Raw genomic sequence first — 16,942 nt, forward strand, 5'->3', positions numbered from 1 at the left:
TTTGAGGAGGATCCTTCTGTGAAATATACAACCTTCTGTGGAATAATTTTGTAAATCTCAAACTATTTTTGGTAAAATAAAGCATTTATTCAAATAACTGGCAGTTTTACACCCATGCATATAAGTTGGCAGTCAAGTTATCACTTGCAGGACGTTCACCTGATTTTCCCTAAAGTGGATTTTCTTTTTTCTTTCTTTCTTTTTTTTTTTTTTCTTTTCTTTTTTTCGGAGCTGGGGACCGAACCCAGGGCCTTGCGCTTGCTAGGCAAGCACTCTACCACTGAGCTAAATCCCCAACCCCTAAAGTGGATTTTCTAACAAAAAAAATCTAGCATTCTGTATTTTTTGTTGGATCTGACAATCCTGACACTTTCATTCCCAAACATTAGTTAAAAACATGATATATAGTGGGGCTGGGGATTTAGCTCAGTGGTAGAGCGCTTACCTAGGAAGCGCAAGGCCCTGGGTTCGGTCCCCAGCTCCGAAAAAAAAGAACCAAAAAAAAAAAAAAAAAAAAAAAAACAAAAAAAAAACATGATATATGAAAGAAAGATCTTAGGTGGACAGTCTTAAGGGGCTTGAATTATATGTGATTTCCCCCCCACCCCCAAGTATTTAGTTTAAGCAGTTTATTTTCTATGAACAATCCATCTGATTCCTTTCCAAGCGAGGCTCAAGCAAGACAATAAAAGAAAGGGGTACAGTTCATGTTGGTTTGCTCATTAGTGCCATAATCTATTACCAGTTGCAACCAATTCAGAAGCTAAAAAAAGATTGGGTTTAACTGACTCACACACACTATCAATAGAATTAATCTTAATTTGGGGTGTGCAACTCTCAAATGATCTTAAAAATCCAGTTACAGGAAAAAATGCCTGCAAGTAATCCTTTACCCGGTGTGACTTCTCTTCTGGATGTAAGCAGTACTGAGCAGTTTACCCTTCAAGTTTCTCCTTTGGAGGAGAGCAACCTATGTGCTGTGGGAGAAGGCCTAAGAATGTGGAATAAAAATAGTTCTGTAAAACGGTTTTATTTGAAAGTGACCTTAGAAAGTAGCTATCATAAAAAGAAAATGGCAGATGGAGCCTTTAAAATGAGCTAATTTTAGAATACACATCGTTTCCCACGTGTGACTACTAAATACAGTCTCCTCAGCTTACTGTGCTGATATATAAAAATTAAATAGTTGGATTCTTACTGTATGTTACGCTTTTCTAAAAAAACAAAAACGAAAACTAGAATCTGTCTTCAAGTGGTAACAAAAGATTGAATGTGTTTCCTTGATAACTTATGGGCCAGTCCCTAAAATTAGTATTTTGGTATGCCTTAAGTACACATATATAAGATTTGTACACGTCATAAGCTTCACTTTAAGAGCATGTACAGCGTTTATTAAGTGCAAAAAAAATACCATGTTGAAGAGCAGTTTCTATTTGTGCTACCCAAAAAAGGATTTGTATTTTGAGGGGAGAATCATTCTCAGTTAGGCTTTTATTTATATCCAAGTGTCCTCAGTCTTCTGCAAAAAAGGCAAAAGCTTTGTGTCTTTTTTTTTAAAAGCAGAGCAACGAAGGATTCAGATACTTTCAGACTCGACAGAGTCAGACCATACGTCGCGAGCTGTGTCCACGCACAAGGGCAGGCTCGCTGAGGACCTAGAGGAGTGGCTTTCAAACTTGTTGGGCCAGCGCCTAGCCCACGGCTCGCCACGCGCTAGGTTCCGGGAGGAGGGCGGGGAGGCCGGACTGGCGGTCGTGCTGGACCTGCCATCCTCCCACCCGGGTCAGCTCCGGTCCCCGAATCCCCAGTCACACAGCGCGACGCGAGCAGCCCACGCGTGGGGGAAGCCGTGCCCGATACCCAATTCACCGCAACCCACACGCTTAGGAGACGGAATTTGAGAGCACGTGGGGGAGGGGCGAAGAGCGTCCGACTCGCACTGAGCATGCTCTGTGCTAGGAGCCGTAAGTGGAGAGCCAGACATGCGCAGTGAACTCAGGGTGTGCTGGCGGCGGGGCAGGGCGGGGCTGGCGTGAGCGGGCTAATGTGTTTATCCGGTTTTCTGGGTGGGCGGTCAAAGCGCACGCGTAAGGGCGAAAGGCGGTAGGGTCGGGTGGGGGTTTGTGCATGCGCAGTTGAGCCGGCAGCCCGGGGAGGGAGTGGAGGGGGCTTTTAGAGGAGAAGCAGGGGAAAAGGGAAGCAGAGGGAAAGGAAGGGCGGGGGGGATGGGGGTGAGAGCGTGCTTTGCGCATGCGTGCAAGGGCTAGCGACGACGGCGGCGGGGGAGTCTCGGGGATGACAGTGTCTTTGCCCGTTGGGGTAACGGTCGTCGTTACCGGCCGGGCCTGAGGCGCCGCACCATCCACCACGGCCGGAGTAGCCCCGGCCCAACCGAGCTAGAGCGGCGCGAGAATAAGGGTGAGGGCGGCTAGGCGCGAGGGAGGGGCCTGCAGCGGGCCTCGTCGTGCGCGCTGGGCGGCGGCGGCGGCCTGGCGGGGTGAGCTCGCCTAAGCCGCGGCTGGGCAAGCGGCGGCGGCCGTGGCAGTCGCGCTTGGAGGAGTCGTCCGTGCTGTGCCGAAAAGATGGCCGGGCTGTGAGGGGGCGGCGCTTGCGCTGGTGACCCCAAGTGTGCGGCTGAGGAGCGAGGGGCGCCGCCGCCGCTGCCTGCCGGGCCTGTTCCCCGCCCCCTCCCGCCGCCGGGCCCCGCGCGCACTTCCTCCCGGGCCTCCCTTTCGGGCGGGGGCCTCCCGCCCGCCGCGCCAGGCGCAGCGTGGGCCCCGCGTCCGGCATGGCGAGAACGGCAGCGGCGCGCTCCCGCCGCAGCAGCAACCTCCGTCGCCGCTACTGCTGGCACTAGACCCGGGAAGCCGACGCCTGCGCCGTAGTCCTCGTCGTCCCGCTGCCTCCGCGCCGGCGCTGCGATGGAGTAAGGGCCCCGCCGTCCGAAGAGAAGCGTGCCCCGCCTGGACCCCACCGGGCCCGCTCCTGTGCGCGCCAGCTCCACCCGGAGGTGCCTCCGCGGCCGGACATGCAGCTCGAGCGCAGGCCGCCCGCCGAGCCGCGGGGCTAGACCGAGCACGGATCGCGACCGGAGCACCCAGCCGCGGTCGCCTCGGACGAACTCGATCGCTGATTTCTCTGTCTCTCTTCGGTCTGCAAGTCTCAGGGACGGAGGAGGGGCGCCAAGGCCCCATGTGTGGGAGGATTGCTTCAGCTTCACAAACTTGCACGGATTTTGGTTGCTGCTTTGGCCAGTGGTTCTGCTCAGATTTCTTCCGAATTGTTGCAAATTCGCCATTGTTCCCTGGCTGCTTACAAACTTGGATCCGGAATTTCTTTTCAACCGGGAGCCATTGGTGTCGAAGTGTCTGCAATGAACCCGGTGAATGCTACTGCTCTCTACATTTCCGCGAGCCGCCTAGTGCTCAACTACGACCCCGGAGACCCCAAGGCGTTTACAGAGATTAACAGGCTCTTGCCTTACTTCCGACAGTCCCTCTCGTGCTGTGTTTGCGGTGAGACGCTTCTTTATTGTTCCCCTTTCCCTGCTTGTTTTCTAAAGTCCCTCTGGCAGTAGTAACGTGAACGGTTGGCCGGCCCCGGTAGTTCGTTTTAAGTGGTGGTACTGTGCAGTGGTAGTACACGGTCGTTAGTTTTGAAACTCGCCCAGGGACTTTTGCCCGGCGTTTCAGAAAGGCCGAGAGCCTTTTTCAGCCACCTTTGTACAGCGGCTTTAACGTTCAAAAACGGTTTTATTTCGCCTTGAACCATCTTTCTGGTGTTTTATTATTTTTTAAAATCTATTTTAAAAAATTCTCCGACGGCTTCACACGTATAGCGGTGATGTCTTGAATGGGGTTGAAGTGCCAGCAGCGTGCTCTTTCTTTTTTTAAGCCTCTGCTGCAGGAACTGATTGAATACCTTTGTCATTAAATGTGGTCAAACATTGTTAAGACCTATGCACTGCACTCCCTAAATTGGTGTTTTGCAGAGGATAGATGGTATAAGCTTGATGCACCTCCAGTCAGAGACCTCAGTGCCCCAGGTTCTACAACGGATGGTTTGAAGGTTAGCCCAGACCTAATGAAGCTGCTGGCACTCTTTAGTTGGTGAGATTTTTACAGATTAGGCTTTTCTGTAGTTTTACTGTCAGGTGTCCTGGCAGAGTTGCATTATTTATTTACTTTGCTTTTTAAGGCAGTTCCTACTATGTAGCTTGGGCCGACTTCGAACTAGTGGTCTTCGTGTCTGTCTCTTGAATGCCGGTATTTCAGGCATGCACAGCCATGCCCGGTTTCAGAGGATTATTTTTAGATTTTCTTTCAAAGGGTACTAACCCCTGTCGGTTACAATACTTAATGATTTGTTAGAGATGAGTGAAAATATTGTCTAATTGGAAAGTGTTTAAAGAGTGATCACGCGTGTTTACTGGGCACATACAGTATTTGGCACTCAAAAACCAGAACGATTGTCCTGTCTCTCGAGATGGTATACATCTTCCACCTATTAGTAAATGAGACTTTGAGGTAAACGAAAGAGCACATGATGCACCTCACTGCGCTTATTGGAGGATTTGTTAACCCCGACATTCTGTTTGGTCAGAATTTAGACATTGTAGCACTTTAAGTGGAGAAGAGTAATTTTTCGAGAGTAGTGGCTGAACCATAGAAATGGTATTCAAGATTCACCCATCATTTTTTTGTATAGCTCAGGGCAGGGCACTGAGGGGACTGAAAGAGTGGAGATTGGGTTTTTCCTGGTTAGGTACTTAGTTTCATAAGCGTTAAGCAACAAAGTGATTAAGCACTGCTTGAAGACTAACAGACAGTACTTTTATAGGGAAGCAGTCACTTAGAGCAGATGACTTAACGGTTGCCGTGGGCCTCAGTGTCTTGTTGTGTAAAGTGAGCATAGGGCTAGGTGCTGAGTTAGTTTGCTTTCAGTTTAGATAAAACCAAGGGAAGTGGCCGAGAATTTGCTTGGTTTAGTGGTACTCTGTCTTGCAGTCTCACTTAATTTTTGGTGGTGCTGGTCATCAAACTCAGGGCCTATTGAAGAGCTCTCTGCCTTTACTTTATAGAGCATCTAAGATTGAGGCTGTAGAGTGAACCCAACTTCTTTTTCCCTGACACTCTGCTCCCCCTTTGTTTTTGAGGAGGATCCTTGGTAAAGTAGGGGAAAGACAGGTCAGGAAGGTCATGGCCATATTATTCTGCAGACAGCTATACTTAGTAAAGGCATTGTCAGCTGACATTTGAAAATATGTTACCCTCTTTACCAGATGGGCAGGTCTTAACTCTGCTAGAAAATGGGGATTTTTGGATGGTGCTTGAATGCTTGGAACTTGAAAAGCTTATTTATTTTTTGCATTGCTAAGTGGGGAGCCCAGGACCTTCAGTATGCTGGATAAGCATCCTGCTGTTTAATAGGCTGGCCTCAAATTGGAGAAGCTCCTGCCTCAGCCCTCTGAGTGCAAAGATTCTTGGTGTGTTCCATCAAGCCGGGTGGGATTTTAAATTATTCAGATGTGGTTTAAGTTTTTAAACATGGCCTTAATAATTTAAACATGGATTTAAAAAAAAGACACATTAAACAGATTATTTTTATGTGTTTGGCTGTTTTGTCTGTGTGTATGTATATACACCATGTGTCTTGTGTGCCTGAGAGGTCAGAAAAGAGCTGTATGCCCTGGGAATGGAGTTACTATTATTAGGAGCTGCCATGGAGATGCTGAGACCCTAGGCCTTGAAGAACAGTTTGTGCTCTTAACTTCTGAACCATCTCACTGGTCCTGAAGTTACACATAAAAAGCCTAGCTGTGGTCTATTTAGTGCTCAGTCTTGGCAACACAATCAATTTTATGACTGTTTAACTTAGTGGTCATTCTCTTTGGTTCTTCCCTCCTGCCCTTTCATATTATGGAAAGGATTTGTGGGTTCTACTTACAGTTGGGCGGCCTTTAATAACATTTTGACAATAGAGATGTTGGTCTATGTCTCCCTCAGGCCCCACAGGCCCATGAGTATCAAGACAAAGAGAAATTATTTTATTCAACTCTAGCACTACTTATTTTTGTGCCAGGTACAATCCTATACTGGTATTTTTTTTTTTAGTTCAAAAAACAAGCTCATTAATAGTATTCATGTGCAGTTTTATTTCATGAAAATAATACATATGTGAAAATTAAGTTTAATTCTATTTTGGTGCTGTAAATAGACTTGTATTTTGTGGTCAATTTCCACAGTCAAATAGGTGTTTTTACTTTGTTTTTACCTTTTTAAGCGTGTTATTTGTATTTTTCTTCCTTACATTTCTTCCCCACCTTCTGGGGCTTGAACATGGGACCTTGTACATATCATGTACATTTGTAGTTGACTAGCTGCCCTTGAACTAGTGACCTTCCTTCCTCGGCCTCATGAATACCTGGCAGGCACTACAGTCCTGCACCAGTAAGGCCTGGCTTCCTTAAAGTTTCTTTTGCTCATTTTCTGTAAAGGTCCTAAAACTTATTTGCTCCCTTTTGTGACTGTTCCTCGCTCACTCTAGCAAAAAGTTCTTTGTCTTCTGAACCTCTACAACCCTTTGTTCTAGTTGTTACGCTGTTTTATAGTTCCCTACAATTCAGTTTTGTAGTTATATTAGTTTTCTGGTGTATTATATAAGTCTTTAGGGAAAAATATTGTTTATTGTGCATTTTTGTGCTGCTACTCCCACTCTGTTCTGCCCAATGAGGTGAGGGGAGGGGGGAGGAAAGGAGGGAGGAAGGGGGAGAAAAGCTCTGTGTTTGGCAATAGTTTCATGCCTTGGCTTTCCTGCTTATCTTCGGGCACCATGACCATGGCAACTCTTATAAAGGGAACCATTTAGTTGGGCCTGGCTTACTCGTTCAAAGGTTTAATTGGTGATTGGTGTTATGGCAGGAAGCATGGTGGCCTGGCAAACACATATGGTGCTGGAGAAGGTGCCAGGGGGGTTCTATATTTGGATTGGCAGGCATCAAGAAGAGAGGGAGACAGACAGACATACAGATGCACCCACATGCAAAACAGACACACACACACACACACACACACACACACACGCGCGCGCGCGCGGCCTGGTGCTCCAACAAGGCCACACCTATTCCAACAAGGACTCAAGTCTTTATCCTTCCAAAATATTCCACTTCCTATGAACCTATGAGGTCCATTTCTATTCAAACCATTTACTTCTGAACTGTGGTACACAGGTTGCTTTAAATTTTGCTTTAGTTTCCTTTATCTTCTTTTTCCTTACATTTATTTTTGTGTGGGTTTATTATTTTTTTAAATTTGTTTTTTATTTTATGTGTATGCGCCTGAGTATGCATATGCGCATGCAGGTGCCCTAGGAGGTCAGAAGAGGGCATTAGATCTTGTGACACTGGAGTTACAGTGCATGCTGGGAACTTAATCCCAGTTCCTTGTAAAAGTAGCAGATACTTGCTTGTTTGAGACAGGGTTTCCTCTATGTAGCCCTTGCTGTCTCATTTTTTTTTTCTTTTTTTCAGAGCTGGGGACTGAACCCAGGGCCTTGCATTTGCTAGGCAAGCGCTCTACCACTGAGCTAAATCCCCAACCCCCCTTGCTGTCTCATAACTGGATTTATAGAACAGGTTGGCCTGCCTCTGCCTTCCAGGTTTGAAGGCGGAAACCACCACTGCCTGTTAGTAGTAGGTGCTTTTGACAGGATAGCTGTCTCTTCAGCTCCTATGGTAGGCTTTCCTCTTCTTTTTAATTTGAGAGAGAGGGTCTTACTAGCCCTGGATGGTGTGGAATTTCTGTGTAGACAAGGCTGACCTCTCAACAGTCTGCCTGCCTCTACTTCTATAGTGTTGGGATTAAATGCAGTGTGCCACTGTGCTTAGCTGTAGTATTTTAAAAAAGTCAAAAAACATTTTTAATTTATTTTATATGTGTTACTGTTTTGGCTGCACTCATGAGTGTGCTCTTGGGGTCCAGAAGGTGTTGCCAGATGTCTTGCAACTGAAGTTAACATTAACAGATGGTGGGGTTGGGGATTTAGCTCAGTGGTAGAGCGCTTGCCTAGCAAGCACAAGGCCCTGGGTTCGGTCCCAAGCTCCGGGGGGAAAAAAAATTAACAGATGGTTATGAGCTGCCGTGGGAATGTTATCTGCTTAGTTTTTTCTCTAGCCCTGTCATGAAACCTTTTAAATTTACAGGAGCAAATCTACTCAAAGTCGTGGACTGGCACATACTAAGTACTTTATCCCACTTAAAAAGGTTACTTTTGTTTTGTTATGTCTTTTGAGGTTTTATTTATTTATTTTTGTGTGTGTCACTAGTATGTCTGCTGATGTGTATATCTGTATTGTGTGCATGCAGTGTCTGTTGAGGCCAGAAGAGGGTGTTGAGTCTTTTGGGCCTGGAGTTAGAGACAGTTGAGAGCTGCCATGTTGATGTTGGTAATTGGACCTGGTTCTGCATGAGTGCTGGTGCTTTTTTAACTGAGCAATCTCCCCAGCCCCAGGATGCTTCATATCCCACAATGAAAAAGCCTGGAACGGCCAGGTCACTTGTTAAATTTGGAACAGTCACTGGACCTCAGATTGATTTTGAAGTGTTAGTTAACAATGCCACTGTTTCTTTCTCAGTTACTTTGTATATTTAAGCGTCTGACATTTCTGACTAATGAGAGCAGTGCTTTGGAGAATGGCTGTTCTTTCCAGACCCCAGGGAGTGGCTAGAACAGTAACTGAGTAGCTTTCAACGTCACTTCTAAGGCCTTACTGTTAGCACTAGCTTAGCATTATCAGGCAGTTGGGTTTCTTTTGTTGGTCTGAGAATTGATACTTGGTGTATGGATTTAAGGTTTTGTAGACTTGTCAGTCTTTAAGTGCTATACGTTTGATACAGTTAGACTGTTAGAACTTGAAGTTATTGTGGGAGGTATTTGTAGTCCTATAAAATAATATGACCAGATTTGTATTTTGGAATACAAATACTGTCCTGAAACTTTAATGGGTCTAGAAACAAAGTGGTTTGGGCTTGCCTTTTAGGTATTATTCTTTTTTTTTTTTTTAAAGATTTATTTACTGTATATAAGTACACTGTAGCTGTCTTCAGACACACCAGAAGAGGGCATCAGATCTCATTACAGATGGTTGTGAGCCATCTTTGAACTTAAGATTTGAACTTAAGACCTCAAACAGGCAGGGTCTGGGTTGGAGATTAATATTTTCCACTGGCGTATGGACATAATGACCAGTATTGTTTGTTTGTTGTTTTGTATGTTAAGGACTTTAAAATGTACTGACTTTAAAAAATGTTTATTAGTGGGCTGGAGAGATGCTCATCAGTTAAGGGCACTGGTTGCTCTTCCAGAGGTCCTGAGTTCAAGTCCCAACAACCACATGGTGACTCACAATAATCTATATTTTTTAAAAAAGTGATCTCATGTCCTTTTCTGTCATCAGGTGTACATGCAAATAGAACACTCATATGCACACATAAATAAATCTTTAGAAATGTTTTATTAGTGTGGGTGCAAGGTGTTTGTATATGCATGGAGTTTGGAGGACGGTTTTCTGGAGTTGGTTTTCTTCATCTTTATGTGGGTGTGAGGGATTGCCAACCTTGTATGCAGTTGTTAGTAGCTGTTGAGACATTTCCATATCCCTGAGTACTTGCCATCTCTCCTTAGTCCTACCTATTACATGGTGCTGCGAGGTGGGTGGCTCCCTGATGGGCAGTCTTACCTGGTTTAGTCACCACTCTACCTCTATCTGACTGCTATCTAAACATTATTTGTTGAGTGGCAGAGTGCTTGCATCACTGAAAAGAAACCTTTCTAGCATCATTAGCATAGGAAGGATGTGCTCTGAGAATGGCAAATCCCTGTGAAAAGTAAACTTGTTCATTAGCTTTATGAAGGATGACTTTGATTTTACTGCTTTTTCCGTTGTTGGTGAAAGCCGAGGTGGACTCACACTGGATTTAGTAAAGGATGATGATGGTGATCTGTTCAGGTTTGGAGTTCTGATTCTCTTTGGGCAGAAATACTTTGGTGCAAGAGCAAACTAATTTGTAAATACCAGTGGACTTCTGATGTGTGTGTTGAACATCAAACCATGAGTACATTATACTTTTTTCTTTTAGAGAGAAGCTAAATTAAAGGCCATCTGAGTTGAGTGATTAATTGCATATGTATTATTTGTTTTTAAATTTTAGCTTGCACAGTCTTTTTGTTTTAAATGTGTAGCCCAGGCTGGCTTCAAACTCGTGATCCTCCTGCCTCTGCCTCCTTCAAATCCTACTGGCGTGCGCCACCACAACCAGCTTGCACAGTCTTTTTTAAAAAAAATATTTATTTTATGTATATATACGATGAGTACACTGTAGCTGTCTTCAGACACACCAGAAGAGGGCATTGGATCCTGTTACAGATGGTTGTGAATCACCATGTGGTTGTTGGGAATTGAACTCAGGACCTTTGAAAGAGCAGTCAGTGCTCTTAACCACTGAGCCATCTCTCTAGCCCCCAATATTATTTAAGCGTTTTATATTTATTTAAATCCTTTCGCTTAAACATGAGTTCTTTTTATAATTAGTATGTTACTCTCTTTGAGTCTGGTGGCACATGACTTTAATCCCAGTTCTTGAGAGGTGGAAACATGAGGACTCAGTGTTGGAGACTAGCCTAGGCTACATAGCCTCAGTGCAGTCTGTAGAGTCTGGTAGAAGGCTTACTTAGCATGTGCACCCCTGGGTTTGTTTCTTTAGCATCACAAGAAGGAAATAAATCAATAAATATATGCACAGATACATACACATACACACATGCATACACACACACAAGCACACATTCAGCTAGGCTAGCTCACTGGACAGTAAGGGGCCTTGTTGTCTACTTCTTCAACCCTGAGATTATAGGTGGGTCCAGCTTTTTATTTGGGTTCTGAAGAATAAACCCAGGTCATTGTGTTTGCACAGCAAGCACTTTACTGACTGATCCATCTCTTCAGTTCTACTTTGCTTTTATAAAACAAATTTTAAGCATTTATTGTATTTGCGTGCACACACTTATGGTTCTCTCCACCATGTGGGTCCTAGGGAATCAAACTCAGGTTTTCAGACTTGGCAGCTAAGTGTCTTTACCTGCTTGCTAAGCAATCTTACCAGCTTTGTGTGGGTACACTTGACTGTGCTCTGTGTGTGTGTGTGTGTGTGTGTGTGTGTGTGTGTGTGTGTGTGTATTTAATATAAATGGATCATATTACCTTTTTGTGTCTGGATTATTTTACTTGGCATAATGTCCTTAGGTTCCTCCATATTATATCATGTGTCATGATTTCCATTATAAGGCTGAAGAATAATTCTCTTGTATACATGTATTTTCCATTCTTCTATAGATGGGCATTTGGGTTGCTTCTGCCTCTTCGCTATTTCATTGTTATCATGAACAAGGGTATATAAATACCTCGGAATTACAGCTCTCCTCTTTGTACTTGCACTTTGCACAAGTTCAGTTATCTATAGTCAACCACAGCCTAATAATATCAAAGGAAAGTTCTGAAAAGACACTAATTTATAAACATTAGTTGGTCTTTGTTCTGTCCTGCTCTTTTTCCTACTCTGGATAAACCTTATGTATTCTCTGTATATGTTCATTTATATGCTTTGTATATACTTGATGTATGCTCTATGTATACTTTGTATATGCTACCCCCCCATTGTACTTAGTGGTCTTGATTAGAAAACTCACCTATGCAAGATTTCTTATATACCATGGTGCTTATGTTCAGATAACCCTTATTTTACTTAATAAATGAGTAGAGGAGTGACTAGCAATTTGGATTTTTCTAAGAAAAATATTAGAAAGATTTCCTTTAAGTGAAAAGGTGAAAGCTTTCAACTTGAAGTTAAAAAAAAGGGGGGGGGTTCTTTAATTTTTCTTTTAAGTTGTTTGCTCATTTGTGAGATGAGTCTCACTGTGTAGCCCTGGCTGGCCTGGAAGTTGCTATGTATATAGACCAGGCTGGCCTAGACTTTAAGCGCCGCCTCTCTTCCCAAGAGCTGGGACTAAAGCCTAAGTCACTGTCTCCTACCAAGCTAGGATTTAAATACCAGGACTTTATGATACTAAGCATACATTCTCCATTGAATATAGAATGTTTAGGGAGACACACACAGAGGGAGAAAGAGGATGTTTTAGTGCACATTCATATACTTTTTATTTTTATTTTTTTTTTATAAATTTATTTTTTAAGATTTTATTTTATTGTATGAGTACACTGTAGCTGCCTTCAGACACACCAGAAGAGGGCATCAGATCTTATTACAGATGGTTGTGAGCCACCATGTGGTTGCTGGGATTTGAACTCAGGACCTCAGGAAGAACAGTCGGTGCTCTTAACCACTGAGCCATCTTTCCAGCCCAACTTTTTATTATTGTATGTCACAATTATTGGGATGTATTGCTAGAAAAAAAATCAGGTTCAGTGTACCGTACTGTTTTTCTGGAATTTACTAAGGATCTTGGAACATAGCCTTCAAGAATAAGGGAGAACTAAATCAGACCCTAATGTGAAGTTGCTTTACCTCCTCCCACCCCTCCCCGGGCAGGGTAGTGCTGTAGTGCCCTGGCTGTCCTCCTGAGTGCTGGGAGTTACAGATCATGTGGCACTTGCAGTGGGTACTGGGAACTAACCAGTCACCAGGCAAGAGCAGGAAGCACTCTTAACCGCTGAGCCTTCTCTTAGTTCATCTGTCTCCCTGCTTCTGCCCCTGCAAAGAATTGTATCCAGGAAATTTGCTGAACACTTCCTTTGAAGTAAAACATGCCTGATGTAGAAATTTGGGATTCTGGCCATAAATGATACGGAAATCTAGTCCATCCGATGCATTTCTGAATCTTCTTCATAGTCAGTTGTTGGTATGGACTGTCTGTGGGTTTTCTTTTTGGTATCATTGAGTTTCAGTACCTGTATATTTAGGGAGACACCAGGTTGTTTTTTCTTGGTGAGAAACCTTTGGTTAAAATTTGCCCTTCGAGGGGCTGGGGATTTAGCTCAGTGGTAGAGCGCTTGCCTAGGAAGCGCAAGGCCCTGGGTTCGGCCCCCAGCTCCGAAAAAAAGAACCAAAAAAAAAAAAAAAATTTGCCCTTCGACTGTTGGCAGGAAGATTTTGTCTTTTCTGAGACAGGAAGCATCTTTGAGTTACCCTGATAGCAGCTTAGTGAGGATTTTTGTGTCCACAGTACTGTCAAGTGTGACTGCATGCGGCCATCTGCTCTAGTGGCCTGGACAAAGCATTTAATGTTTTTGTTTTATTGTAAAATGAAGTTTATTAGAACTGAAGTTTGAAGCCCAGTCTGGTTTTGCATGTATGTAATTTCAGCTCTTTAGGAGGCTGAGGCAAGAGAGTTCAAGTTTGAGATCATCTTGGCTACATATGAGATACTGTGGAAAGAGACAGAACCCAGAGCTGTTCAGGCGTGGTGAGGTGTGTCTTTGGAACCAGCAGCTGCTTGGAAAGCTGACAGAGAGGCCACTTGAACCAAAAGGTTAGGGCTAGCCTAGGCAGTCAAGTGAGGACTCTGTCTTTACAGACAAAACAGAAATTTGTTTATGAATTTGGTATTCTTATTGGTTAAAGTAATGTTTTGTCATTATTTCAACATGTGTAGTTCATATAAAATGAGCATTGTAGGAGCTTTCTGGAAAGCATTTAGACCCATGCAATGGTAGCATTTTCTCATGTTAAAGCACCATTGGATGGAGTGGAGTCTAAGGGTCCTCCTTGACCCCCCCTCCCACCTTGCAAGTAGTGGGTTTGTAATCCAGAAGAATGAAGAGTGTTCTTGACACTAGAACCATAACATTTCTAACCTTGGAACCTGAATTACGTTGTGAAACCTTATTACTTGGATGAGAAAAAGAATTGCTTATCGATCTGTTGGTCAGAGGAGGCTTTTTTTTCTAGTCAGTTAAGCATCTTAACAAAAGTTGGTTAATAGTGTTCAGATCCTCTCTGTGCCTGTACTGATTTCTTTTGGTTTCTTCAGTTACTGAGTACTGAGTACTAGTACTCTGTTACTAGTGCTTTCTGATTGTCTTCAGAGTGTTAACTGTTCTCGTCTATTAGGTATATTAAAGCACTTTTGAATGCATCAGAACGTAGTCTTTCTTTCCTCCCCTAGTGGTGGTGTTCATTCTGTTATCTTTCATGTTTGGATTTGTTGCTCGATGGGCTTTTCTTCTCATTGTGTCACGTTTTCATGTTTGTACGCGTGGTGGGTTTGTATATGTGGTAAGTTTGACTTGATGCTAGGTGCTTTGGGACCTTCTTGGTGTATGTATGTATATATACATATATACACACACATATATGTGTGTGTATATATAGATATAATCTTATGCCTGTATCTTGAAGTGTATTCTAGTGTGTAATTCCTAGAAATGTTTGGGTCTTACATGGAGATATTTGGTCCAATTTGAATTGCTTTTTCTTTTTTTTTTTTTTTTTCTTTCTTTTTTTCAGAGCTGGGGACCGAACCCAGGGCCTTGTGCTCGCTAGGCAAGCGCTCTACCGCTGAGCTAAATCCCCAACCCCCTTGAATTGCTTTTTGTGCAGGTGGGTTACAGCTTAATTCTGGTTATATGGTTTCCCTAGTCCATTTGTTGAAAAAGCTTTTTTCCTAGTGTAAAAATTTGACACCTTGGTTAAAAAAAAAATAACACAAAACAAAACTTTGGGTGTCCGGCTTCTGCGCTCTCTGCTCTCTATTGCACTGGGTTGTGTATCTGCTGTGAGTGCTGTGCTGTTTTGCTACTTCTGCTCTGTTCTATAATTTGAAATGAAGTACTGTGATACCTCCAGTGTTCCTCTGACTGGTTGAGGCCTTTTGTATTTCTCTATGACTTTTACAGCTTTTAAAATAGTTTTGGGGGCTAGAGGGATGGCTCAGTGGTTAAGAGCACTGACTGCTTTTCCAGAGGTCCTGAGTTCAAATCCCAGCAACCACATGGTGGCTCACAACCATCTGTAATGAGATCCGATGCCCTCTCCTGGTGTGTCTGAAGACAGCTACAGTGTACTCATAAAATAAATAAAGACTTTAAAAAAAAATAGTTTTGTGAAGAATGTCATTCGGATTTTGATGAGAATTATAATGAACTTCTACATGCTTTTGTCAATAATTTTGTTAAAAATGTCTTATGAGAAGGGGGAAGGGCTGCTTAGTATGCATTTACACTTTGAAAAGAATAAAGGCTATGATTACATTTGAAGTGTTTACAGTTCTGAAGCCTGTAGTAATAAAAACATAAAATGGTAACTATTTTAGTAAAAACGTAATTCCAAATACTAAAGCATTTTTAAGTGTTTAGTTTGTTTATGAATTTTTAAACAAGATTAGTTGCCGGGTGGTAGTTGCTCACTCTCACCTTTAATGCTAGCATTTGGGAGGCTGAGGTGGGTGTGAGTTTTAATCTGCAAAGCAAGTTCTAGAACAGCTAAGGCTACACAGTTCAGTCTCTACCCCTTCTCCCCTTTGTTCTTTTTTGTCTCAAACTCATTATTTCGCCAAAGCTGGCCCTGAATGCCTGATCCCTCCTGTGTTATGGGGTTGTGTGTGCCACTGTGCTTGGCTCTTCTTTTTTTGTCCTTTTCTTGTTAAGACCTATGGAGATAGTATTCCTCATGATGTAGACCTATGGAGATAGTATCCCTCATGATGTAGACCTATGGAAATAGTATCTCTCATGATGTAGGCCAAAGTGGAGGCAGTTGGGCACTCTCTCATATTGTTCTTAACCCTGATCTCTTGAGACAGGTCTCTCTGGACCAGGGCATTTGCTGAGTTTTGGCTAGGGTAGTTGGCCACTTCTAGTGACTCTTTGTTCTTTAGTGTCCTTACCCTTGGGTGGCAAGCTCTGTTCTTACGGAGTTGTCTCCCCAGCCCCCCAATGTTAAAAGATGTATTTTAAAGTTTTGTGTGGATTGTATATACATTTGTGCCTGCATGTATGTGCATTGTTTGTGTGTCTGGTGTTCATGAGACCAAAAGGGTGTCATGCCTGGACCTGGGGTTATGGACTGCTGTAAACTGGTTGTTGGGCACTGGGAATCAAATCCAGGTCCTCAGCAAGAGTAAGTGCTTTAAGCTGTTGAACCTTCTCCACTAGTCCCCCCTTGATCACTTACATGTTTTTAAGAGCAGAATTTAGAGAAAAAACATGATGCTCTTGTTAGAAGAAAGTCACAATTTGTATGTTTTGTTAATGAATTTTATATTATGGTTTTCCACATACTAGTTTTTTTTTTAAAGCATTTAATCACATTTTCTACTTTATTGATGACTTGATCAGAAAGATCTCTAGGAATTCTTGTTACTGAGGTTTTTATGCAAAGAGCAAAAACAAGGCTATGTCATGAATGGTTTCTAAACTTGTTTGCTTATCAGAATTTGGGAGACTTTCTAAGAATGCACAAATGGGCCACATGTGGAGACTACCCCAGCTCTCAGTATGGCAGGTGACAGCAGTGCAGTGCTGGGATACTTTCTGTGTGAGGTTAATAGTTAGTCGCACCTTTAAAATGGTATATGGACCAGTAAAGTGTTAACCAAATTTCTCCATAAGCATAATGATTTGATTTTCAAGAAAGGGCAGTAAAGCCAGAGTGGTTGCAGACCATTAATCTCAGCATTCAAGGGCAGCCTCGTCTTCATAGCCAGGTCCAGGCCAGCCAGGGCAGCTTAGTGAGACACTGTAGTGTGGGAAGGCAAACTTCCTGATGCAGTGGAACAGCAGTTTGTAAAGTACAGATCAAAATTGTTTGGTGATTATTCAGGTGTGCATCAGTTTAATTGTGTATAGTGGACTAGCATGTATTGTCTAATTGCCAGTAGTTAAATGAAAGAGTATTGCTTTGCTAAAACATGAAAGTGGGTGGAATAGTAA

The 16,942-nt window shown here is 43.2% G+C and overlaps 1 protein-coding gene across 10 annotated transcripts in view; it reads left to right on the forward strand.

Annotated features, from left to right (window-relative positions):
• The first annotated feature begins 1,713 nt into the window (after positions 1-1,713).
• The window catches only part of Msl2 (MSL complex subunit 2), an 86,518-nt gene continuing 71,289 nt past the window's right edge, over positions 1,714-16,942 (forward strand). For 7 of the 10 annotated variants that reach the window (XM_063265600.1, XM_063265601.1, XM_063265603.1 and 4 more), the window contains exon 1: positions 3,374-3,515. In XM_063265600.1, coding sequence (XP_063121670.1) covers positions 3,374-3,515 — 142 coding nt within the window. Of the gene's footprint in view, positions 1,965-2,995; positions 3,516-14,591; positions 14,613-16,942 lie in introns of those variants that run through there. The other 3 variants (XM_039082584.2, NM_001401885.1, XM_039082585.2) reach the window with 3 other exon arrangements.

This window comes from Rattus norvegicus, chromosome 8 (assembly GCF_036323735.1).
Source record: "Rattus norvegicus strain BN/NHsdMcwi chromosome 8, GRCr8, whole genome shotgun sequence".
NCBI classification, from domain to species: domain Eukaryota; kingdom Metazoa; phylum Chordata; class Mammalia; order Rodentia; family Muridae; genus Rattus; species Rattus norvegicus.